This window comes from Oncorhynchus masou, chromosome 25 (genome assembly GCF_036934945.1).
Source record: "Oncorhynchus masou masou isolate Uvic2021 chromosome 25, UVic_Omas_1.1, whole genome shotgun sequence".
NCBI lineage: Eukaryota > Metazoa > Chordata > Actinopteri > Salmoniformes > Salmonidae > Oncorhynchus > Oncorhynchus masou.
In genome coordinates, this window is record NC_088236.1 from 34,707,956 (window position 1) to 34,733,892 (window position 25,937).

At 42.0% G+C, this 25,937-nt stretch overlaps 1 protein-coding gene across 15 annotated transcripts in view; it reads left to right on the forward strand.

Moving 5' to 3' along the window:
* Positions 1-25,937, forward strand: part of LOC135514179 (nuclear receptor corepressor 2-like) — a 131,930-nt gene that overhangs the window by 13,957 nt on the left and 92,036 nt on the right. For all 15 annotated transcript variants that reach the window (XM_064937444.1, XM_064937458.1, XM_064937454.1 and 12 more), the window contains exons 2-3: positions 17,706-17,901; positions 18,913-19,025. In XM_064937444.1, coding sequence (XP_064793516.1) covers positions 17,797-17,901; positions 18,913-19,025 — 218 coding nt within the window. In that variant the 5' untranslated portion in view covers positions 17,706-17,796. The remainder of the gene's footprint in view (positions 1-17,705; positions 17,902-18,912; positions 19,026-25,937) is intronic.

The window sequence follows — 25,937 nt, forward strand, 5'->3', positions numbered from 1 at the left end:
TTCCAGTTTCAGAGATTTTTGTAGTTCGTTCCAGGCATTGGCAGCAGAGAACTGGAAGGAGAGGCGGCCAAAGAACGAATTGGTTTTGGGGATGACAAGAGAGATATGAAGCGAGGGCCAGCCAACAAGAGCGTACCGGTCGCAATGGTGGGTAGTATATGGGGCTTTGGTGACAAAACGGATTGCACTGTGATAGACTGCATCCAATTTGTTGAGTAGGGTTTTGGAGGCTATTTTGTAAATGACATCGCCAAAGTTGAGGTTTGGTAGGATGGTCAGTTTTACAAGGGTATGTTTGGCAGCATGAGTGAAGGATGCTTTGTTGCGAAATAGGAAGCCAAGTTTGCTGAGTTCTGAAATGTGAAAGCGGATTACTGAGATCGAGCTTAGCTGTGGCAACCGCTGAGATCCTTGTGTGAATATGTATCTTCTGTCAGATGCAGAATGAGAGGTGTGATAGCCTGGCTTAGGGAGGTGTTTCTACCACTCTCTCTCTGACGCAGTATGGCCGTTGTTATGGGTGGGTGTGTGGTAGGTGTTGACACTTAGATGGCAGCCTCCTGTTGCCATTTATATGCTGTGGGCTGACAGCAGATTCATATCCTGTCAGAGGTGAGCAGGGGCTGACTTGGGATGTTGCAGGTGATTGAACTGCCAGTATGAGTGCGGTCTTAGTACCAGCATTGGTTTTTGGTGGTAAAGAGGCAGCTATGGGGGCTATAATTTCACTAGTCCTCTTATGATTTCTCATTAGTGCACCTTTGTGGTTGGATATATTTGTATCTATTGTAGGTCCTATGATACAACAATGAATAATGTGGAACAAATAAATACCATCAAAGGATACCTTTCAACTTACAATAATGAACACCTTGTGAAACAGCTGTGAAAACCAACCTGGCAATATTTAAGATTGTAATACATAAACTTTTGATATTTTTTGGTACAATAGTGTTATTTAATTTATTTTCAGAGATTTGTTGTACCGTCACATGGCAATGGTAGACTAAAATACTGAATTCTGGTGTGGAATATGGAGGAGGTGGTTGCTGTGTGGGTGGGAGGTTCTGCCTGTCACTTGTTCTCAACAGGCAGCCAGTCTCAGAAGGGGGACTTGAAGAGGGAGACTGCAAAGTCCTGCAGAGATCTACAGCTGAGGTGGGAGACTCTGTCCATAGGACAACAATCAGTCGTATATTGCACAAATCTGGCCTTTATGGAAGAGTGGCAAGAAGAAAGCCATTTCTTAAAGATATCCATAAAAACTGTTGTTTAAAGTTTGCCACAAGCCACCTGGGTGACACACCAAACATGTGGAAGAAGATGCTCTGGTCAGATGAAACCAAAATTGAACTTTTTGGCAATAATGCAAAACGTTATGTTTGGCGTAAAAGCAACACAGCTCATCACCCTGACCACACCATCCCCACTGTCAAACATGGTGGTGGTGGCAGCATCATGGTTTGGGCCTGCTTTTCTTCAGCAGGGACAGGGAAGATGGCTAAAATTGATGGGAAGCTGGATGGAGCCAAATACAGGACCATTCTGGAAGAAAACCTGATGAAGTCTGCAAAAGACCTGAGACTGGGACGGAGATTTGTCTTCCAACAAGACAATGATCCAAAACATAAAGCAAAATCTACAATGGAATGGTTAAAAAATAAACATATCCTGGTGTTAGAATGGCCAAGTCAAAGTCCAGACCTGAATCCAATCGAGAATCTGTGGAAAGAACTGAAAACTGCTGTTCACAAATGCTCTCCATCCACCCTCACTGAGCTCGAGCTGTTTTGCAAGGAGGAATGGGAAAAAATTTCAGTCTCTCGATGTGCAAAACTGATAGACATACCCCAAGCGACTTACAGCTGTAATCGCAGCAAAAGGTGGCGCTACAAAGTATTAACTTATTAAGGGGGCTGAATAATTTTGCACGCCCAATTTTTCAGTTTTTAATTTGTTAAAAAAGTTTGAAATATCCAATAAATATCATTCCACTTCATGATTGTGTCCCACTTGTTGTTGATTCTTCACAAAAAAATACAGTTTTATATCTTTATGTTTTGAAGCCTGAAATGTGGCAAAAGGTCGCAAAGTTCAAGGGGGCCGAATACTTTCGCAAGGCACTGTATGTATGTATATATATATACCATTCGCAGTCAATTTTATATATATATATAAGTACAGGGAACATAAGGTTGAATATATTATTATAGACCTGCTAGAGCTACTTTCTCTTATATTATGACAGACCAGCTAGATCTACTGTCTCCATTTCACTTTGGCCATTGTTGTGGGCCTGCCCTCCCCTCAACAGCCTCAAATAGGCTATTTCATTTCACAAATAATATTTTATATTATTAATTTCAAACAACGGCATTAGCATGAGAAGAACTTACCAGTCCAAAACGATGTCCTCTCCATTCAAAAAATATTCCTCCATTTGGGAATCGCTAAATGAATCATCCTCAATCAATTTCTTCTATAATTGTGTGTACATCTGTATATCTAGACTTAGATTTAGCTTTTCCTGACTTAGTCGCCATACTGATTGATATATAAACAGCTGAATATGCGCTTTACCAAAACAATGCTGTGCGCAACATGCGTTGCTCCTTCCGGTATGCATCATCAATGACGATTGAACCTCTTTACGCCGGAGTTTACTACATGGGTTGGTCTTCCAACACATAAACATTACATATTGCCGTTTACCTCAGCTCATTGGCTATCTACCCAGCTAGATTTCAAGACTATCAGTGGTCATTGGGTTAAAAGACAGTCAATCAACGAAACAGCGGGCAAATCATTGGTGCACAATGTCATGACTTGTTGTCTTCAAATCGGTTTCTTTCAGTCAATACATCCAGCGAAATGACCCATCATGTTTGGTTGTGTTACAAACGCTTGTGTGTGTTACAAACAAACCAGTTGATTGCAATGAAACCAAACATGACTGGAAAAGTCACATTTTGTGTGTGTATTTACCTTGAATGTGTCGTTGAAAATGGAATGAGACTGAATTCACGACACAAGCGGTTCACAAAATGTTCCGTGTTAGGCTATAAAAATAGATTTTATCAAACAAAAGACCATTCATTGTGTAACAATGAGCATTGGGACTGCATACAGAGGAAGATCGTCAAAGGTAAACTATTTATTTTATTGCAGTTTGTGATTTTGTTACGGCTGTGCTGGTTGAAATAGTTGTTTTTTATGGGGCTCTATCCTCAGATAATCGTATTCTTTCGCAGTAAATCCTTTTTTAAATCTGACAACGCAGTTGGATTAGCAAGATTCTAGACTTTCGAAACATGTGAGACACTTGTATTTTCATGAATGTTTAATATACTATTTGTGTAATAAATATACTATTTATGTAGCGATCACCGTATGTTGTCGAATTTCATCCCGCTACCGGGTTCCGTGCGCAGAGAGGCTCACCTTGATTGATAACAGGAATAAATGCAATTTATATTTCATATTACAAATACGTTTCTTACATACCTCTTGGATGGCCAGAAAAAGAAATTAACAGCGAACAATATTTTTTTTCATGTTCAAAAACCTTCCCAGTCCGTGCCTGAAGGTGGTCCTCGAAGGCGTTCTGATCTGGTTTGACATCTTCCACAACATCAGGTGGGGTTTCAGTGATCTGAAAGTACGTTATGCAAAAATAGCAATAGACAAACACCAAGTCAATGAAAATTTGAAAGACTACTTTAGATACTATAATTCTATATACAATTGCATTGTTTACCTCAGTCAACAGCTGCGGCTCCCGTCCGTACTCGGTGCAGGCCTGGATGCTGCTGTTGTGTGCAGAGAATTAGCTCCCACCCTTCCTGGTACAAATGATGGGACTTGCCCATGGCAGTCTTGAGGGCCTGGTTGGTCAGTTCATCAAACCTGGATGGGCTAGGAAAGTGATATCTATTGACAATGTAAGATTATTGAAATATGTCTTATGTACCATGGAAAAGTCAAACAAATTGTAAGAAATAAATTAAACAAACCATTGGTGACAGAATATAACCGAGAACATCCGTACCTTGTTCTAGCGGTCATGACCTCTAGACCGTGGGTGTAACAAATGCCCATCATTTCCTTGGAGGTGGCCTCGCCAGTCTCGTTCTGGATGGGTATCCATACAGAACAAAAAATCCATTTTAATGGGTTACAGAAGGGAATTTAGAGTTCAGCCCGTAGTCTTCCTTTACTGACCTTAATGGGTATTACCTCCACCCACTTGGTGAAGTGATCAGTCGCCGCCAGACACCAGCTGTTGCCATTCCTGGATTTCGTGAAGGGTCTGATGAGATTCACCCCTAACATTTAAAGTGTTAGAGGGAAGATTACATTATTTTTACCCGTATCCGTGTCAGGGTATGCAGATTTTATATTTATAAGGATACTGACACACACACACTTTCTATAATACTGAATTCTGCTGTGGTCAACTAAGGCAAAACAACTCATCCGGGTGCAATTTGAATTGGGACGCTTACCGATCATGTGCCACGGTGAACAACTTTTGATGGGCTTCAACTTCAACACAGTCTTCTCCCTCTCAAATTTCTGGCAGGCTAGACAGGGTTCATGACCTTTTTAAGCAAAAAGTGACATTGAAATGTGTGCTTTCTATAACATTCATTGAAATCATAATAATTTCTGATGTATAATAGAATGTGATTTGATAAACAGAAGGTTATTTCAATTGCCCAGCTTTCCTCCACCTTGACAATTCCCCGTCAGAAGCGTAGGTTGATTTTGGCAATCATGCGCTTCACTCCCAAATGCCCAGCATGCATCTCGGTCAGCAAGGTCTCCTTCTCCTTAGTACCTTAGGTACCTTTTTTCTGTGCGTGTAGGAGGCTTATTGGAACTGTCATTTGTGACTGAGAATGATAAAAGTGTGCTTCAAACGATGTTCATTTGTGATAGCTTGGAATACCAATAAGATTATTTGATACTTTTAACAAGGTCAAACTAACAGCTCAAATGACCAATCACGACTCTCGAGTTAGTAAAAAGTTGTTCAAAAAGAATGAATCGTTTCAAGCTGCGCATCACTATCTGTCCACATCCAGTAAATAAAAGTATCCATACTTTTATAAAGTTCTGTCTGGCGCTGCCTTCAATGGCTTAAACGCATGGCTTTGTTTTCATGTCAAAGGCGAGAGCGTAAGAGAGTTTGAGCGTGTGTCAGGTTTAGCACCCAAAACAAGCCCTCAATTCTAGCTTGCCCAGCAGTAAGAAGTTATTTGTTGGATTTCAGTAACAGTGAAGAAAATTGTGTTGGTTTCTTAGGAAGGAGATTAAGGCAATGATATGCTGTGACGTGATCAGTCAGCCCCTTCGTGTGTTCACATTTCCTGAGTGTGAAAATAGACGACTGGAGAGTTGCTTCATACCATGATTTAAATCAGCAACTACAACATGAGCAGATTACCACAAGGACATGTCATTGTTCTCTGCCGTAACCGCGTGTCAATCAAGAGTGTGTGTGTGTGTGTGTGTGTGTGTGTGTGTGTGTGTGTGTGAGCGAGACGCCATCGCGTTGGCCAGGGCCCTTTGGTAATGAGGGTCCGGAGAGAGAAATCCTTATGAGACCTGACAAGGTGCCACATTCCTGGCCTGAGAGTCCTTGCCGCCCACCTCCCCTCCGCTCTCCACGGCTAACTTAACACACTCCTGAAGCTTTTACCAAACCGACGGGCCGATGCCCATTACTAGTTCACTCATCTGCCTTCTCACAGTGGTAAGAATTGAAGGGCTTGGCTTTGTGGTGGAGTTTATTGTGTAATTCTGGGTGTGAGAGAAAGATGATGTCTAAGAACAGTGCTTGATTGTTAGTCATTTGTAATCCAGGCTTTCCAAATAGGAACAGGAAATAGGCCTATGTGTAAGAGAACATCAACAGACCAGATCATAAATACATGAAGTCAAGGAGGTTTTGTGAAATAGATGACTAATAACAGAAAGCAGTTACATTAAACTGGTATAGACCAACTGAGCTGGATTTATAAACAGGCGTAGGTTTATAGCATGATGCAGGGGTCTACTCTGATCTTTTTTCTTCTTTTTTTAACAAGAAGCACGTGTAGGTGCAGGCTCACACACAAATTTAGGAGCACAATGAAAAATTGTTCAATTCCAGGTCTGCGAGTAAAATGGTTGCACTGTAGAGCCCTGATGATGCATTCAAGTAGCCTAAGTAAAGTTCTTGCTGCTGTAAGGACAGATTAAATAGGCCTAAATGAAAAGGCCTCATGTTCAAACAAAACTCCATGTAGCCTTAAAAGTCAACAACACACTTGTATGGAATAGAACATCTATTTCATCTCTCATATTGCTATGAATTGGCAGTACAAAGCTCTAGCTGTCTCCTGAAAATATGCCCTCAAGTCATACGTTGGCTACTATTAGAGAAAATATCAATATAAAGTTGACAAATTCCAGGCACACTCTTCGAAGGCTTGACATGTCTTGTCTGTCTTCTCCACAGATATGACTGGCGCGTTCATTTCCAGTATAATAAAGTCATTGTTTGAAATCATGCTCCAACTCTCCTTCTTGGCAGAACTAGCCTATATAGGTCCAGTCTCTGTGTGTGTGTGCTTGCATTCACAAAGCCATTCCTAAAATGGTGAGGATGGAAGATGTGGAGATGAAATGTAGCCTAGTGCAGAGGTAGGTTCATTCTCGCTCTGCACTAGTGGAGCTGGAGAGCAGGAGGGAGTGAGAAGGAGGAGTTATAGAGCAAGAGAGTAGGGTGACAGAGTTCATTCAAGCAGTGTTGGCAGTGAGCCAGTTGCTTGCCTGTGGGTGTCTGTAGCTGTGCCAGTGCATGTGTTTAGCCTCCCATCTGGAAGGCCTTGCTCTGTGTTTATGTCAAAGCTTTTTCATTGTATCGGCTCACTCCCTGAAGGTCTTGTGACTGACTTCAAACCCCTTTACGTTCATCTTCGAGAGGCCGCTGAGGAGGAAAGCTTTTCCCAGCCCTCTGTCTTGTTTGCCTTTTTTGCCTTGGTTGAGTTCTTTTCTCATTACAGGGTTTATGGGAGATGGTGTTCCCCCCCCCACATCTCTTTCACCAGGAGTTCATCCCAGGACTGTTAAACAATATATATTTTTAATGAAGTTCCCAGATCTGACCATTTGTATGAATACAGTCAATCTCAAAGACACTGTTCACATTAATTAAAATATTTAACAAAAATGTCACCAACGTGTTTATGAAATGTTTGTTACCAGTATTGATATGAATATTAAGAGGGCAAGCATTTGTTGTAGTGATCGAGGCTAACGTTGCTAGCTAAATACAAGTCCAAGAGAGTAGTCAAGCTCGGCAGTGATCTTAAGAAAATTATAAATACTTGGGGTTTTCAGAACAGGACTTTGCAGATTTAGCTTGTAATGGTCCAAAACCATGTCTGATTACTGATTGATTATGACAGTTATTTAGTGAAGCAGCCAGAAGACTGCTGTGCGCTCCCCTCTCCATGGCCCATTGGTGTGAGACTGCAGCGTGCCGTTCTCGTGGCATCTGTGTGCATAAAGCCCCTCTGTTCCTCACCAGCAGACCAACACTGCCACCGTGTAACTGTGAAATCAAGCAACACTGTGTGGCACATAGTGAGACAGGAAGGAAGAGCAGGTAGTGCTCCTCATTGTGTCATCAATGGAGAGAGGACAACGTGGGCAGAATGAGAAGCCACTTATACGGAGGCTAGTACATTGATTGTTTTAAACCTCATAGACACTGTGCTTTATGGTAGAGTGCTTCATTCCCACGTACCTGCATACCAGCGGGTCCCGTCAGAGATCATTGCGGCACAGTCTGCCTTTTTCATGCTGTGGGTTGTGAGTGGGTGGTAAGACAGACAATTTTGGGATGAAAATATTTTTGTTGTCCTGCAAATAAATGTAAACATGTTATTCAATTATTGCACCCCCACTGCTCGCGCGCGCCAACAAGCGTCTGCATTGCCAAGCACTAAAATAGAAGTCAGTTCTATTTGTGAAGCTGAATGCGGTGTAAGTCCTGCCTCTCCCATCTCCTCATTGGTTTATAGAAGCAGATACCCACTGCCATCTCCTCATTGATTATACCCACGTGGGTGATTGAAAGATGAACTGAGTTCAGTCGATCGTCGTGGTAATTATGACAATCGCCATATGAAGTCCAAAGAAGAAAAAGACTGGAAGGAGGACAGATGACTAGAAACGATTCGGTTGAGCGTTTTTATGTTTGGATTAATTATTGGAGTAGAGGACCTTGTGCATTTCAGGTAAAATAAAAACTGAACATTCATATCCCAGGACAAATGATTTAACAACAGCAAGTTAGCTAAACTGGATAAATTAGCTAGCAACTGCAAGCTAGCTAGCTAAATTGCCACAAATGTTTAATGTTTTTCGACCTGTCCCCAAATTAATATAATTGGTTCAGAGTTTGTTTTGATATTTCAATCTGCTGTCGTGATCATGTTTGGTGTGGGGGGATTAAATCAATTTGCGCACGATGGCACATGCGCGCAGCCGGCTTGGGTATGGTCTTATTCACACACTGAATTCGCTGCTTCAAGTTAAGTAGCCTACCTCTCCTAGTTGGGTGTGAAAGATCAAGTGTGCCTACAGTAGGCCTTTGTGTGGTCTCAATGAAATAGACTACGCTGCCTATGCATGGGCGGAGAATCATGTGACAGTTATCTTTCCAATGAAATTGAATTAAATGTGATTTAAGACTATAGTTTTACGACAGTGTCTGTGAATAAATATTGATAATGGAAAGAAGTGGGGGGCGCTCAACCAACGTGAGTCGAAGAAGTGCAATCAAAATGTGATAAAGGAGAAGGTGCAACTCGAGCGTAGGCTACCATGGTGAGCGAGCGTAGGCTACCATGGTGAGGCTACCATGGTGAGCGAGCGTTGCGCCTTTTCATTATCAATAAATATTGATTACCCGTTTGTCTCTGCCTGCAAATCGTTCTCCTCAAAGGTAGACAATATCCTTTATACACAATGTAGCTTTAGAGAAAGTGCAAGTGTCTGCTTTCATCGTTCTTGCTGCTTCAAGTTCTGTATCTGTATCTGTGAGATCAGGTGTGCGTGTGATCTCAAATTATAGTAGGCTATACATGGACGGAGACGCACAGGGCAGTTATCTTTCCAAGGAAATGTACATCCTAAATATGAGTCTGTAGTTTACTACATGGCCTAGAAACGAATATTGATCATCATACTTGTCTCCGTCTGAAAATCGTCCTAAAAACTGTTATAAACGTAGCTCAAGAGAAAGTGCAAGTCTCTCCAACTCTGCTCCCTTCAAACTACGTCTAACCTATTGGCTGATATAGCCCAGTAATACAATAGCCTAATACAATGGGCTACGTGAGAATCTCTGGTAATTTAACCTATTTCTTAGGTTATTTTTGTGCATTTTGATATTGCCGGGACCATGGTTGGCAAGTTAGCAGTGGTGGAACTAGAGTTTTATTCAGGGGGTGGCCAAGGCTACTTCAGGGGGTCCATAGACCATGACAGAAAATTGGCATGTAAGGAGCATGAATGAATCCTATGATTGCTGATTAGAGGTAGAAGTGATAATTCACTGAACCCGGAGTTCTTCAATGTGGCAGGTTGTGTGGTCCAAAAGGGTTACTTCACTAGAATTCTTTAACATACTATGAATAGTCAGTATGTCTACCTTTGGACCTGCAGCACAATTTCTTTCTCTCTCTCTCCCTCTCACACTCACACTCTCTCACTGTACTCACATACTGGAGAGACTTGGGTCACTTTTTTCATTAATATATCATCTGGATCTACAAGTGTTGAACATCCAACATATTTTCAGAAAATAAAGCTCAAGCACCATTGAGATGAAATACATTTGTGTTTTACATAAATTTCATAGTTTATTTATTTATTACAAAAAAACACTGCAATTTGACACACCAGGTAGAAATGATTTTGGTGCCCATCAATATTACAAACTCATATTTATGCTTATATACACTACCGTTCAAAAGTTTGGGGTCACTTGAAAATGTCCTAGTTTTTGAAAGAAAAGCACATTTTTGGCAGCTTCCAAAGAGGCCAGCATCCCGAAGTTGCCTCTTCACTGTTGACATTGAGACTGGTGTTTTGCTGGTAGTATTCAATGAAGCTGCCAGTTGAGGACTTGTGAGGCGTCTGTTTCACAAACTAGACACTCTAATGTACTTGTCCTCTTGCTCAGTTGTGCACCGGGGCCTCCCACTCTTTCTATTCTGGTTAGGGCCAGTTTGAGCTGTTCTGTGAAGGGAGTAGTACACAGCGTTGTACCAGGTCTTCAGTTTCTTGCCAATTTCTCACATGGAATAGCCTTAATTTCTCAGAACAAGAATAGATTGAGTTTCAGAAGAAAGTCTTTGTTTCTGGCCATTTTGAGAATGTAATCGAACCCCACAAATGCTGATGCTCCAGATACTCAACTAGTCTAAAGAAGGCCAGTTTTATTGCATCTTTAATCATTACAAGTTTTCAGCTGTGCTAACAAAATTGCAAAAGGGTTTTCTAATGATCAATTAGCCTTTAAAATGATTAACTTGGATTCGCTAACATAATGTGCCATTGGAACACAGGAGTGATGGTTGCTGATAATGGGCCCATGTACGCCTATGTAGATATTCCATAAAAAAATCTACAATAGTCATTTACAACATGAACAATGTCTACACTGTATTTCTGATCAATTTGATGTTATTTTAATGGACAAAAAATTTGGGCATTTCAAAAACAAGGACATTTCTAAGTGACCCCAAACTTTTGAACGGTAGTGTGTATATATATTTTTATTTAACGAGGCAAGTCAGTTAAGAACAAATTCTTATTTACAATGACTTCCTACACCGGCCAAACCCAGTCGATGCTGGGCAAATTGTATGCTGCCCTATGGGGCTCCCAATCACGGCCGGGAGTGATACAGCCTGGAATCGAACCAGTAATAAAGTATGGTGGAATTTAATTTAATAGCTGGTATCGCAGGTTAGAGGAGGGTTTCATGATGACTTGACTTTCAAGATTACTGGCAAGTAATATTGTACAGTTTTCAGTTCCACAGCTGCAAATATTTATGCCTTGTATCTACGGTATGTGAGAGAGGGCGCTCTGGTTTGGGTGGTTGCTCAAAGCCAAGGCACTGTAATGTCACATGTTGTTAGGCCATATTTCTGGCAGCCAATACGCACTGCCCTCCATGTGTAGACTGCACCCCACAGATTAGTGGTGAAACCTGAGTTTCCAGGAACATCATTCCTCAGTGGCCCAGGGAAATGGCAAGTGTCCTAATGCCTATTTTGGCAAGATTCACAGGTCAGATGTTAGGAGTACTCCCAATTACTATAAAAATACAAGGGTGTGTGAGAGAGAATGCGTCTGAATCTAAACGTGATCTTTCTCTTTCAGTTTTGTTAGTGTGCTCTGCAATAACAAGCAATCGTTGATTGCAGGGCATTTGGTACTGTACACACACTCACTGCTTCACAAAATGTCTGCTGTATAGACTATTTGCTGCTGTGTTCTATAGCTAAAGTAGTTTTGTCGATCTATTTTCTCTCATTAATGTGTATTGTAATGGGCATGAAAACAGTAAGAGGATTACGCCTCTCTTCCCACTCTTTTATTTACATTTCTTCATCACCATGAAGGATAGGAGATCTTGTCCCTGAGCTAATGCTGAACGGTTAGTGCTTTTTGAGGACAGTTCGGTTTTGGTTAGATTAAAAATGAATAATCATGGTTTTCAATTTTGGATTTTATATTTTTGTTGTTGAAATTATGACATTAAAAAGCAAAAAAATGGAAATTCCAAAGCCAAAAATGGTGAACATTCAATTGCCAAAACATTGAAAATATCCCATTCTCTCAGTCAGGTCCACATTGTGTAGACATGAATGGAAAAAATGAAATTACACAATTTTTCAGTTGGGTATGTTCCTTAGTTTTTATTTGACGACTTTATTCATTTCTTAGTCATCATCTCATCTTTTCCCAGGCAATAGCAGCCAGATAATGTTCTATCCTGCCTAAGCATTCTGCAGAGCTGTCTGACCACCATTTTACTTGTTTTTCTTAAGTAAATAACGCCTACATTCACAAACAGTCTTTGTCCCTCTTGTCATTGTTTACATTCCTCATTCATGTGGTCTACCCATCTAACCTAATGTAGCAGGCATAAAAATGTAGCCATCTCAGTCTGTGCCGGAAAGAACAAGCGCAATGGATTATGGTCATTGTAGTTAATTACCGCATTTCTGCGCTGAACTAGGTTGAATATTTGCTTAATGAAAGCTACAACTCCCTTCAGCCCAGCGTCCCACGTAGTTCTTGACTAGGTTTCCCGTGAATTATTTGATTTCTCTCTAGAGAACCGACTTCCGCTCAATCAAATAACATTTTATTTGTCACATACAACCTTAGAGTGAAATACAACCATGACCAAATACCAATAAAAAAAAGTAAGCGATAAGAAAAACAAATGATTAAGGAGCAGCAGTAAATAACAATAGCGGGACTATATACAGTGGGTACCGGTTCAATGTGCGGGGGCACTGGTTGCGGTAATTATGTACATGCAGGTAGGGTTATCAAAGTGGCTATGGATGGATAATAACGGAGTAGCAGCATTGTAGGGGCAGGGGTGCAAATAGTCTGGGTAGCCATTTTGATTTGCTGTTCAGGAGTCTTATGGCTTAGGGGTAGAATCTGTTTAGAAGCCTCATGGACTTAGACTTGGCGCTCCAGTACCGCTTGCAGTGCGGTAGCAGAGAGAACAGTCTATGACTAGGGTGGCTGGAGTCTTTGACAATTTTTAGGGCCTTCCTCTGCCACTGTCTGGTATAGAGGTCCTGGATGGCCGGGAAGCTTTGCCCCGGTGATGTACTGGGCCTTAAGTACTACCCTCTGTAGTGCCTTGCGGTTGGAGGCTGAGCAGATGCCATACCAGGCAGTGATGCAACTCGTCAGGATGCTCTCAATGGTGCAGCTGTAAAACCTTTTGAGGATCTGAGGACCCATGCCAAATCTTTTCAGTCTCCTGAGGGGGAATAGGTTTTGTCATGCCCTCCTCACGACTGTCTTGGTGTGATTGGATCATGTTAGTTTGTTGGGGAACTTGAAGCTCTCAACCTGCTCCACTACAGCCCCGTCGATGAGAATGGGGGCATGCTCGGTCCTCCTTTTCATGTAGTCCACGATCATCTCCTTTTGTCTTGATCACGTTGAGGGAGAGGTTGTCCTTGCACCACACGGGCAGGTCTCTGACCTCCTCCCTATAGGCTGTCTCGTTGTTGGTGGTCAGGCCTACCACTGTTGTGTCATCAGCAAACTTAATGATGGTGTTGGAGTTGTGCCTGGCCATGCAGTCATGAGTGAACAGGGAGTACAGGAGGGGACTGACCCCCCTTGAGGGGCCCCCGTGTTGAAGATCAGCATGGCGGATGTGTTGTTACCTACCCTTATCACCTGGGGGCGGCCCATCAGGAAATCTAGGATCCAGTTGCAGAGGGAGTTATTTAGTCCCAGGGTCCTTAGCCTTAGCTTAGTATTGAGCTTTGAGGGCACTATGGTGTTGAACGCTGGGCTGTAGTTAATGAATAGCATTCTCCCATAGGTGTTTCTTTTGTCCATGTGGGAAAGGGCCATGTGGAGTGCAATAGAGATTGCATCATCTGTGGATCTGTTAATGCGGTATGCAAATTGGAGTGGGTCCATGGTTTCTGGGATAATGGTGTTGATGTGAGCCTTTCAATGCGTTTCATGGCTACAGACGTGAGTGGTATGGGTCAGTAGTCATTCAGGCAGGTTACTTAAGTCCCTGTGCCCAAGAACACTATGGTAGTCTGCTTGAAACATGTTGGTATTACAGACTCGGACAGGGAGAGGTTGAAAATGTTAGTGAAGACACTTTTCTTCAAAGAAAATACATTAGTGCAACACATTCGGCAGAAAATAGTTTTCATCAGATTACAATAGAAGTGCAACGCTATTTGGCCTTGCAGCTTATAATGAAAAAGCAAGATATATTTTTTTGCAAAAACAATGCATAGCCATTTATATTTCTGTTGTATCATAAAAAGAGAATGTAGCAAGCAATGTTTCCTAATGTTTTTCTTGAAGTTAATCTTTCATTTTAACTTGCTACCAGAGAAAAACTACACTGGAGAAAAGTAGCCTACACATCAATCAGAGGGGAGAAGTGCAACTGAAGCGATTAGTCCTTTTCCATTCATGATTTGGAGCAAACCCTGACTAAAGCGTAGCAGAATTTGCAATAACAAGCAATTAACAATGTTACAAACGCAGCAAGATATCTTTTTCTGTGTTTTATCGTGCCTTTTCTGCATGAAACACACAATCCTGTGTTAATGTGACCCCTGGATACACATGTGCTCTGATGTGATACAGCAGTGGTCACCAAACCAGCTACCGCTCAGATTTCATGGTGATGTTTCTGACTACTCCACCAATTTGCTTCACCATGGAGTGGATTTTAGGCTGCTAAAAAAACATTAACCTATTAAAAGCTGTTCTGTAGCAATGAGGCCCAATACATTATCATTGCATACTGGCTATGCTTGAATTGTGTGATATTACAGGAATCATTTTGCAGCATTTTAGCCACAGACTGTTACATTATCTGTCTAGTCTGTTTTTTATAAAAGTGTAATGAGCATAAAAAACAATTTTATAAGGAATTGGCAACTCGTTCTCATTCTGATAAATAAGGTAGGCCACTTGATTTCATCATCAGAACAAAGCGGACAGGCTAGCATGCTGTTCAAACAGTTGGAGATGGACAGAAGGGTGTGTTCACAACAATTCAATTGCTCTGCTTTGTTAGCTAGTAACTGATTGGCTCAAACACTCTGAAGGAAAGAAATTCCACAAATTAACTTTTAAGAAGGCACACCTGTTAATTGAAATGCATTCCAGGTGACTACCTCATGAAGCTGGTTGAGAGAATTCCAAGAGTGTGCAAAGCTTTCATCAAGGCAAAGGGTGGTTATTTGAAGAATCTCAAATATATCAAATATATTTTGATTTGTTTAACACTTTCTTGGTCACTACATGATTCCATACGTGTTATTTCAGTTTTGATGTCTTCACTATTATTCTACAATGTAGAAAATAAAAAAAATAAAGAAAAACCCTTGAATGAGTAGGTGTTCTAAAACTTTTGACCGGTAGTGTACATTGATTTGTTTCAAGCAAAACTACTGAATCTGATGGTGATCCTTAACAATCTGAAAAAAATGTTGAATATAATCTAGCCCTGATCAGCAGGTAGACCAGATGAGTTGCATCTCAGGTGGTTTCTTAGGCTACTTTATTCTGGTTGAACAACATTTTCAACAGCGTATTTGATAATAATCTAGCAAATTACAAAGCCTAATATTGCGTGTGAAGCAGTACACAGTGATCAGTTTGAATCCAGGCTGTATCACAACCGGCAGTGATTGGGAGTCCCATAGGGCGGCGCACAATTGGCCCAGCGTCTTCCGGGTTTGGCTGGTGTAGGCCATCATTGTAAATACGAATTTGTTCTTAACTGACTTGCCAAGTTAAATAAAGGTTACTTAAAAAAATGCATTAATTGTCACAAAATATGAGGTATTTTCGGAGGTTTGAATCGATTTTCTGAACCAAGCATTCTACATTTTGGATCGGTTTGGGTCCCGCACACCAATGCACTTGCATCTTAAACATTTGAAACTGGGACAGATGCGTATTGGTGGAGTAACATCCCTGGAAATGTTGGTTAACTTCTTGCGTCGAGCAATCCCGGATCCGGGATTCTATTTATAGCCTCAAGCTCATTAGCATAATGCAACGTTAACTATTCATGAAAATCGCAAATGAAATGAAATAAATATATTTGCTCTCAAGCTTAGACTTTTGTTAACAACACTGTCATCTCAGATTTTCAAAATATGCTTTTCAACCATAGCTAAACAAGCATTTGTGTAAGAGTGTTGATAGCTAGCATAGCTATAAGCCTATAATTCAGCCAGCAACATTTTCACAAAAACAAGAAAATCATTCAAATAAAATAATTTACCTTTGAAGAACTTCAGAAATTAAATGTATGTGCTAGCTCTCAAGCTTAGCCTTTTCTTAACAACACTGTCATCTCAGATTCATCTCACTGTCATCTCAGACCATAGCAAAACAAGCATTTGTGATAGCTAGCGTAGCATTTAGCAGGCAACATTTTCACAAAAACCAGAAAAGGATTCAAATAAAACCATTTACCTTTGAAGAACTTCGGATGTTTTCAATGAGGAGACTCTCAGTTACATAGCCAATGTTCAGTTTTTCCTGAAAGATTCTTTGTGTAGGAGAAATCGCTCCGTTTTGTACATCACGTTTGGGTACCAAAAAACCCTGAAAATTCAGTCATCAAAACGGCAAACTGTTTTCCAAATTAACTCCATAATATCGACTGAAACACGGCAAACGCTGTTTAGAATCAATCCTCAATGTGTTTTTCACATATCTCTTCATTGATATATCGTTCGTGGTAGTCTCCTTTCTCCGGTGAATCGCTTGGAAAAAGACGTGCAGTTGAAGATGACGCACAAATTTCGACGGAGGACACCGGGCGGACACCTGGCAAATGTAGTCTCTTATGGTCAATCTTCCAATGATATGCCTACAAATACGTCACAATGCTGCAGACACCTTGGGGAAACGATAGATAGGGCAGGCTCATTCCTGTCGCATTCACAGCCATATAAGGAGACAATGAAAAACAGAGCCTCAAAAATCCTGCTCATTTCCTGGTTGCAGTTTCATCTTGGTTTTGCCTGTAGCTTCTGTTCTGGGCACTCACAGACAATATCTTTGCCGTTCTGGAAACGTCAGAATGTTTTCTTTCCAAAGCTATCAATTATATGCATAGTCGAGCATCTTTGTGACAAAATATTGTGCTTAAAACGGACACGTCTTTTTATCCAAAAATGAAATAGCGCCCCCATAGATTTAACAGGTTAATAACTACCCTGAGGTTTTACAAAGTGGTTGTGGGGGAGTAACCAAACACAGCACTGAGCACTTGTTGTATCACAATCCATTTGAATCCATCTCTGTCACACTAGAAGTGCATTTGCTGCCGTTTGGTGAAATGTCCTTGGCGTTAAAACTTAATTAGTGTTGGAACATCCATGTCTTAACATAGTGTACATACAGTGCATGGAAATCCCTGTTAAACCCTGGGAGTTAGGCTATAAACTAGCTGCTTGACTTAGCTGTTCATAGACAACTCCTCCAGTGCAAGGGACAGAAGGCCATTCAGTGTGCAGGACCAGGGAGCCATGTATCCGGCCAAGCAGGTGCAAGATCTCCCAGTCCCCTCCCTCAGGAGCAGGGAAAGTGCTAGCAGCTGCTGAAGAGATGTACTGACACTTAAACCAGGATGCACTGAAACATTCGACTGTAACTGTTCCAAAAGAGCTGGTGGCCAAACAGTGTTTCACCCTTCTCAATCTACTAGAAGGATTAGGCTATTATTGTTCTGCAGAAAGCTGATATCCGTGCCAAAGACTCCTAAAGCCCTGATTTTAGAATGTCTGACTTCAAAGTGGCTTGATTTGGGCTGGTCAACTGTCCTGACTTGTAAGAGACAAGTGTCTCACCTTGCTGTTCTCTTCTCCCTACAGGTCGCTGTCTACAGGACCCAACCCATGATGTACAGCGCCTGCTCTACAGTCCCACCCACTTCCTGTTTGTAGAGGAAGCGGCTCCACCAGTATGTCTTCCCACCCCCAGTCTGTGCCTCAGGGCCGGAGGGCTGTGGACACCCGCCACCTGCCAAACCCTGCCAGTCTACCACTGCAGCTGGCACGGGCACACACGGTAAGAGCCCTGGGAAACTCTGGGCTGGTTTTCGCTGAAGCCAGGAACACTGGTACTTAGCACCTTCACATGAAAAGCTGAGCGTATAATTGTGGATGTTACCCGGGCTCCAAATCGTTAGCAGTGATTTTGTCAACAGAGAATTATGCTGCACCGATGGAGGGAGCACGACCCTAGGGGCCCAAGGTTGTGTTTTTTTAACAGTAATGTTCTGAGGCTACACTGTTGTGTGCACACAGGGCGTGACACCCTAAAACCTGCTCCCTTATTAGATGTTTGAGTTGATAGTTCATGTCATGGTTTGTGCCTCTAGGGCAAGTCGGACGCATGTTAAAGGGCCTTTCTTATGGAAGAATGTGTGTTTTCATATGATTGTGTTTTGTTTGCTTTTCATGTTGTGTAGATATGTATAGTGTAATTCTTCTTCAATGATGTGTTCATGCAGGGCTCATATAAAGGTGAAAAAACTAAATGGTGGAATCATGTTAAGGGTTTCCCTCATTTCATAATGGTTATGATGGTTGGTTTACAGGATCAGAGGTAGACTTCTCGCAAGAGGCCCCTAGCTAGTGTGTACGCTCATCTTGTGGCGTGATGTCCCATGTTGGCTTGAGCCTCTTTCTACTATAAGGAGGGAATCCAAGGGCTACCCCCCCAGGATCCCCACAGCTGCGCCTGCTTGTTAATCCCCCCCCACTCCAACTCGTCATCACTTGAGGAGGAGATAAGGGTAGACAGACGGTCCATTTCCCCACAGTCAATCCCTCAGCCTCAGCTCAGTGAGAGATGTGCACGTGTAGAGAAGGCCACTCTCATGTGTGTGAGGGAAATGGAGAGTGAGGATTATACAGTAATGTCCAGGGAGGTAGAGCGAGAAATAAGGGGAATAAGTGAAAAAACATTGGTGAGAGTTGAAACACGCCGTCATAGACTTGTCTTGCTGTCTGTTTTGCGTACAGTTATGTTCCAGTTGTCCTCTCCTCATATGCGTTGCTGTGTTGTATGTTTCAGGATGTGGGATTGGCAGACTATCACCCTCACTCTCGGGACTACAGCTCCCACCTGGCTCAGCCCCACCGCCGCAGACCCTCTCTACTGTCCGAGTTCCAGCCAGGGAATGAGAGGTATGTAGCCAGCTCCTACTTTGTACTACTATTTGACATGATTACACACACCCTGACCCCCCCCCCCCCCCAGTATTTTAACACATGGGTTTCTTTGATCTCTGACATTCCTAGAAGCCCCTGTCACCTTTGGTCATCACCTACAATAATTTTATTTTAAACACAATTTGTTCTAGTGTGGTGGGTGTTCAGATGTCGGCATGCTTATTTAATCTTCATGGAATCCTTTGACAGGCAGAGCAGCAGAGAAAATCAAGTCATTTTGAGGCAAAACACTTTCCTTCAGCATTTTTCTGTCACAGTTCTCAGTGTTAACCCTCCGAGCCAATATGTTTTGCTCTCCCTCTTACTAAGTTTACGCAAACCTAATGTAATTGGCACACCCATGTCTTTCCATTGTAATGCGTGGTGCTGAGCTGCTCTGGACTGGAGCGTAATGTAGCCTGGTTATTGGTAGCCTTCTACAGTAGAGCCATGTCAGACACAGCATTACAATCTATGTAGCGCATCTCAGAAGAGTCAGGTATTATATCTATCCAAGTGGTTTATTCATTATATATTCATGCTTTTTCTGAGGAGTCATCTTGATGAGTGGTTATGAATTATGTATATGCGTAATTGTTTGCGTATCACACAGATGAAAGGCCTCGAGTGCAAAGTGTTTTTTTTCTTTTTCTTCAGTTGATTGACTTAGCCAATATTTCTGCATATGTTAGCTAGGAAGAAAGTGCAAGATGCAACTGAAGTGAAGTGTTTTTCTCATGAGGTCAACTGGATACTAGTCAAATGGCTGTCAAAGCAGCGCTGTGCAGCAGTGGCTCTCTGGGAGGTCTTTCTATTCATTTGTATTAGTTCACTGTCCTCTCCTCTCTAGAAATCCACCTGCACATCTTTCTTTGTGGTTGTAATGGAGGCCCTGTCTCAAGAGGATGTCAAGTGAGTTAGGCAGCATTACCCTCAGGAATTCTACTGGGACACATTGGCCGACACCAGATGGTAGTTGTGTCAGTGTGTGTGTAATGTGTAGCAGTGTGCGGCCAACCGTTTGTGTGTGGCTGGCTGTGCCTTGTCTTTCAGTATCAGTCAGACAGGCTTACTGGCTCTCTGGGACTTTGTTATTGAAGAACCTGCCCAGGCAGCATTTCCCAGGGAGCATTGTGTCCTTCCTTGACCACTACTTCTCTGCCCTGTCTTCTTTCTGGGTACAGTAGAGGACTCCACATTGTTCTCGTCATTATCCCAAGAGGACATTGATTTGTCATGGGTCCCCAGATCCTCAAACATTCTACAGCTGCACCATCGAGAGCATCCTGAAAGGTTTTGCGGAGAGGCGTCAGCTTGTGAGTCCCCTAGTCAAGCATTAGCCGTAAATGCTCAGCATTGCTTCAAGTGGGCTGAGATTCCACCCTGAGAATTTGCCGTCTCTCACACACCTTTTCTGAATAGTGTGAATCTGTCCTTGGCAAAGCATCAGTCTCTTTCCCTCTGGGGTGCCAGGTACTCACTTCAGAAGCATAGTTCTAGGCACTCTGCTATATTTGGCGTCTGAGCATCCTCCTCATTGAGACAAGTCATTCATATTAGAAGGATGAATAAGGAATGAAATTCAAAGTGAAAAGTTAGAGACATTAGCTAGCTTTCCGTCAAGTTGGCGGCAGATTTCATGCGACTAATTCTAAACTCTACATAAAGAAAATCTCCACATTTTCCCAGCAGTGGTGTATTTCCATTAAACAGACTTGTTGCAGATTGAAATCAGTAAGTGATGACAGTGCAGACACAATGTACTTTTTCTTTTAAATGTTCATGCACCAAATTAAAATATAATGTTCAATGTGTTTCCATTGCATTTTCAACTCTACCGATCAGTTTGTCACAGAAACTGTTGTGTTAAATAGCAAATGTGTCTGCTCTGGTCTTGACAGATGTGCTCTAGCCAACAGCTAACAGATACAGTGTGGGTAGACTAGTCTTCCTGATGACATTATTATGGAGAAAAGCGAGCATATTCTTATTTTTCAAACGGCAGTCAAGCATAGATCGTCATGTCACCAGCCTGGAATCACCAGCCTGGATTTCAGCCTGGAATCGAACCAGGGACTGTAGTGTCACCTCTTGCACTGAGATGCAGTTCCTCTGACCGCTGCGCCACTCGGGAGCCCTCGGGAGCATCAAGATCAACTTGCCCTTTCACCACCCTGTTCATCACAACTTATTTAATCTGTAGCCCAATAAACCGCATGCTTTCCCAATAAGTTGTAGTGGTAGGACCACACACGTCATTGCGTGATGATAGTTATTATATTAATAAAAGCGTTTCCACCGACATTTCTCTCAGAATTCATTTTACTGACACAAAAAGATCCAACCTTGTCTATCATACCGTTTTGTCTAAAGTTTACCTATACATTTTCTGTTACCATCAGGCCTGTTGTGAAATGTTTTATTCGAGGTGTACTTTACTCGCATAGAAAGGTTGGATGGAAACCTGTTTATAGCCCAGTATGGGCTCTGGCCCCTACATGTCCAATCATAACTCCCTTCCTCTATCATTAAAAACCTAAACTATAGCTGTTGTAGGATATATCACTGTCAAATTGCAGGTCACTACACCCGTGTAGGTTCTATAGAAATCTCATAGGCTATATCTACTAGAGGTTGACCGATTTTATGATTTTTCAACACCGATACCGATTATTGGAGGACCAAAAAAGCCGATACCGATTACTCAAGACGATTTTTTTAATAAAAAAAAAAAGTATTTATTTGTAATAATGACAATTACAACAATACTGAATGAACATTTATTTTAACTTAATATAATACATCAATAACAATAAATTTAGCCTCAAATAAATAATGAAACATGTTCAATTTGGTTTAAATAATGAAAAACAAAGTGTTGGAGAAGTAAAAGTGCAATATGTGCCATGTAAAAAAGCTAACGTTTGAGTTCCTTGCTCAGAACATGAGAACATATGAAGTTGGTAGTTCCTTTTTAACATGAAACTTCAATATTCCAAGGTAAGAGGTTTTAGGTTGTAGTTAATATAGTATTTATAGGACTATATCTCTCTATACCATTTGTATTTCATAGACCTTTGACTCTTGGATGTTCTTATAGGCAAATTTGTATTGCCAGTGTAACAGTATAGCTTCCGTCCCTCTCCTCGCCCTTACCTGGGCTCAAACCAGGAACACATCGACAACAGCCACACACTCGAAGCAGCGTTACCCATGCAGAGCAAGGGGAACAACTACTCTAACTCTCAGAGCGAGTGATGTTTGAAACGCTATTAGCGCACACCCAGCTAACTAGCTAGCCATTTCACATCGGTTACACCATCCAGTAGGCTGATGGACTTGAAGTCATAAACAGCGCTGTGCTTGCGCAGAGCTGCTGGCAAAACACACAAAAGTGCTGTTTGAATGAATGCTTACAAGCCTGCTGCTGCTTACCATCGCTCAGTCGGACTGCTCTATCAAATCATAGACTTAATTATAACATAATAACACATAGAAATACGAGCCTTTGGTCATTAATATGGTCAAATCCGGAAACTATAATTTCGAAAACAAAACATTTATTATTTCAGTGAAATATGGAACCGTTCGGTATTATATCTAACAGGTGGCATCCCTAAGTCTAAATATTCTTGTTACATTGCACAACCTTCAATGTTATGTCATAATTACGTAAAATTCGGGCAAATTAGTTCACAATGAGCCAGGCTGCCCAAACTGTTGCATATACCCTGACTCTGTGTGCAATGAACGCAAGAGAAATGACACCTGGTTAATATTGCCTGCTAACCTGGATTTTCCTTTAGCTAAATATGCAGGTTTAAAAATATATACTTCCGTGTATTGATTTCAAGAAAGGCATTGGTGTTTATGGTTAGGTACAGTCGTGCAACCATTGTGCTTATTTCTGCAAATGCGCTTTTGTTATATCATCCCCCTGCGTTGCATCGATAATATGCAACGCAGGACACGCTAGATAAACGAGTAATATCAACCATGGGTAGTTATAACTACTGATTATGATTGATTGATTGTTTTTTATAAGATAAGTTTAATGCTAGCTAGCAACTTACCTTGGCTTCTGCTGCATTCGCGTAACAGGCAGTCTCTTCGTGGAGTGCAATGAGAGGCAGGTGGTTAGAGCGTTGGACTAGTTAACTGAAGGTTGCAAGATTGGATCCCCCGAGCTGACAAGGCGAAAATCTGTCGGTCTGCCCCTGAACAAGGCAGTTAACCCACCGTTCCTAGGCCGTCATTGAAAATAAGAACGTGTTCTTAACTGACTTGCCTAGTTAAATAAAGGTGTATATATAAAAATAAAAAATCTCCAAAATCGGCACCCAAAAACACAGATTTCCGATTGTTCAAAACTTGAAATCGGCCCTAATTAATTGGTCGACCTCTAATATCTACTTCATAATGACAATTTGATTCCCTAAGCAAAACAGTGTTCTCTCTATGTGCTTGTAATACACTTTCAGTCTTTCACACATACTATTTCTCTTTTTCCTATTGGCCTCTTAAATCCCATCAGGGATAATGGCTTTCACTGTAGAGCAGCAGAAACCACTTTAAAATAAAATGTTTAGGTGCCTAATCTAGGCCCATGGGCTATGTGTACCAGGAGTCTCAGAGGTTGTACGAGGTCACCTGAAATAAATGGAGCAGGGCTGTCAGTGAACTTTCTTTTCTTCTCAGCATTAGCCTTTCAGTTAAGTGCTTTTGAAAGCTAAAGGAGACCTTGGTGTGTCTAAAGAATGATGAGCAAGCAGGGGTGATGTGCTAGGATCAGGGAATCTGTTGATTTGTTCTATGCGGAAAGTTAATGATGATAACCTTAGTCTTGAACTATCCTTATTTGAACAAATTCTCTGAAGGACGCTTTAGTGGAATATTTCCCTTTTCTTACTGTGTTGTTTTGCCTAAGGCACAGCACTCAATCTAGGCTATTGCATCACGTAGAAGTTATCCTCTGAATTTTTTTTAATCAACTATCAAACACATTTGTCTCTGATGTTTAGTTTGCGGAGTCGACTGGTAATCCCGTTTTTATCTGTTTGATGTTTTTTCCTTTTTGTCTCTCTCTTCCTGTACTCAGTTCCCCGTCCCTGCCATGGAGCTTCTACCCCTGGCCCCCTCTCTCTCCCAGCCTCCCCTGCTCTCTGCACAGCTGCAGCTTTTCCTCTGGGGGAGGGGGGAGATTGGCAAAGGCACAAACGCATAGTGCTTCCACAATAACGCAGCGCTATCGGCACGCATGATCTGTGCTCTGCTCATAAGGGGACCTGAGCCAGTGAGAGTCTAATGGAGACGTTGTTGTATTGTATCACTGCGCTGCGCCTCCTCCCTGATGTCCCTCACCCCTCTACCCCCTTTTACTCCTGTCAAATCCTCCCCAGGGATCAGATTATGTTGCACGCTCATGCATAAGCTTGGAGAGAGGGAGAGGGAAAAGGGAGGAATATAAAATAGCCACAGAGCTTGATGATGTGATTATGTAAGTGCCAAGCCTCTGGCAATCAGAGGGGTGTGTATCTAAAAGGGGAGTGAGGGGGAGGGGCTTTAAAACACCATCTGGATTTACATTTTTTGCCACCTATTTTTTTGCATCACTTTTTAAAGGGATGGTTCACCCAAATTACATGTTGTTTTCCCTGTAAGCAGTCTATGGACAAGGTATGGTAATTTTAGGGGCATTTCCCAAATCTCATTCAAGTCATGCTATTAGCATTTTTTGCGTGTCTCAACCAAATCATCCGAAAGTAACAAAAAAATGACTGTAAAGCTCAACAAAGTCACTTATAGATGATTTGAACATGAGTTGAAAAAATTATGAATAATAGCAGTCCCATGACTTGAGTGGGGAAGCAGTGCCAGGGAAACCAAACCAAAGCATGGGTTCCTGTCATACTGTGTCCATAGATTGCTTACAGTATAAGGTAACCAATGTGTCATTTTGTAATTTGGGTGAACTATACCTTTAAGCAAGTATACACAAGGACTTCTGTCATTTCTCAGTCCAGGCCACCCCATAACACCTTTCACTTGCAGATTCAGGATTGTGTAATATGTAACTGCTACATTCCTGCGGTCCCGTCAATGGGGAGAATATAGCAGATCCTGGCTAAATTATTATAGTACCAGTGGCACCCTGCAAGACAACGCTTTCTGCTCACTGGCACTAAAATGAACCACACAGTAGTCCTTTGTGGCTCTGCACTGGCAATTGTGGTTGTGTTTCCCAGTTGTTTCCCACCCCTAAGAAGCCACTTCCATTTTGACATTGCCAGTCTTGTCACTGACATTCCAGCATCTACCTAAGAATGCCTCAAGGGCAGGTTTTTAGAAAATCATGGCCTAATCTGGAACAGAGCACCATTACCAAGTCGTTAACCTTAACTGATGTATGTAGTGAACTAACCTCGTCCCCAGGCTGTTGCGTATATAAGCATGGTACATCAACGATTCAAAGTTGGCCTTAGTGGGGGTGACCATAGAATTCTATGGGAGTGTTTGTCATTTAATTTTAGCGACTCACACAACTGCAAGGCCGGGCTCTGTGCTTGTTGTGTGCTAGTTTACAGGGGGGGTAAGGGGGAAGGTGTTGTGGTGTGCTAGTTTACAGGAGGGGTAAGGGGGAAGGTGTTGTGGTGTGCTAGTTTACAGGGGGGGGGTAAGGGGGAAGGTGTTGTGGTGTGCTAGTTTACAGGAGGGGTAAGGGGGAAGGTGTTGTGGTGTGCTAGTTTACAGGGGGAAGGGGTGTTGTGGTGTGCTAGTTTACAGGGGTGATAAGGGGGAAGGTGTTGTGGTGTGCTAGTTTACAGGGGGTAAGGGGGAGGTGTTGTGGTGTGCTAGTTTACAGGGGGGTAAGGGGGAAGGTGGTGTGCT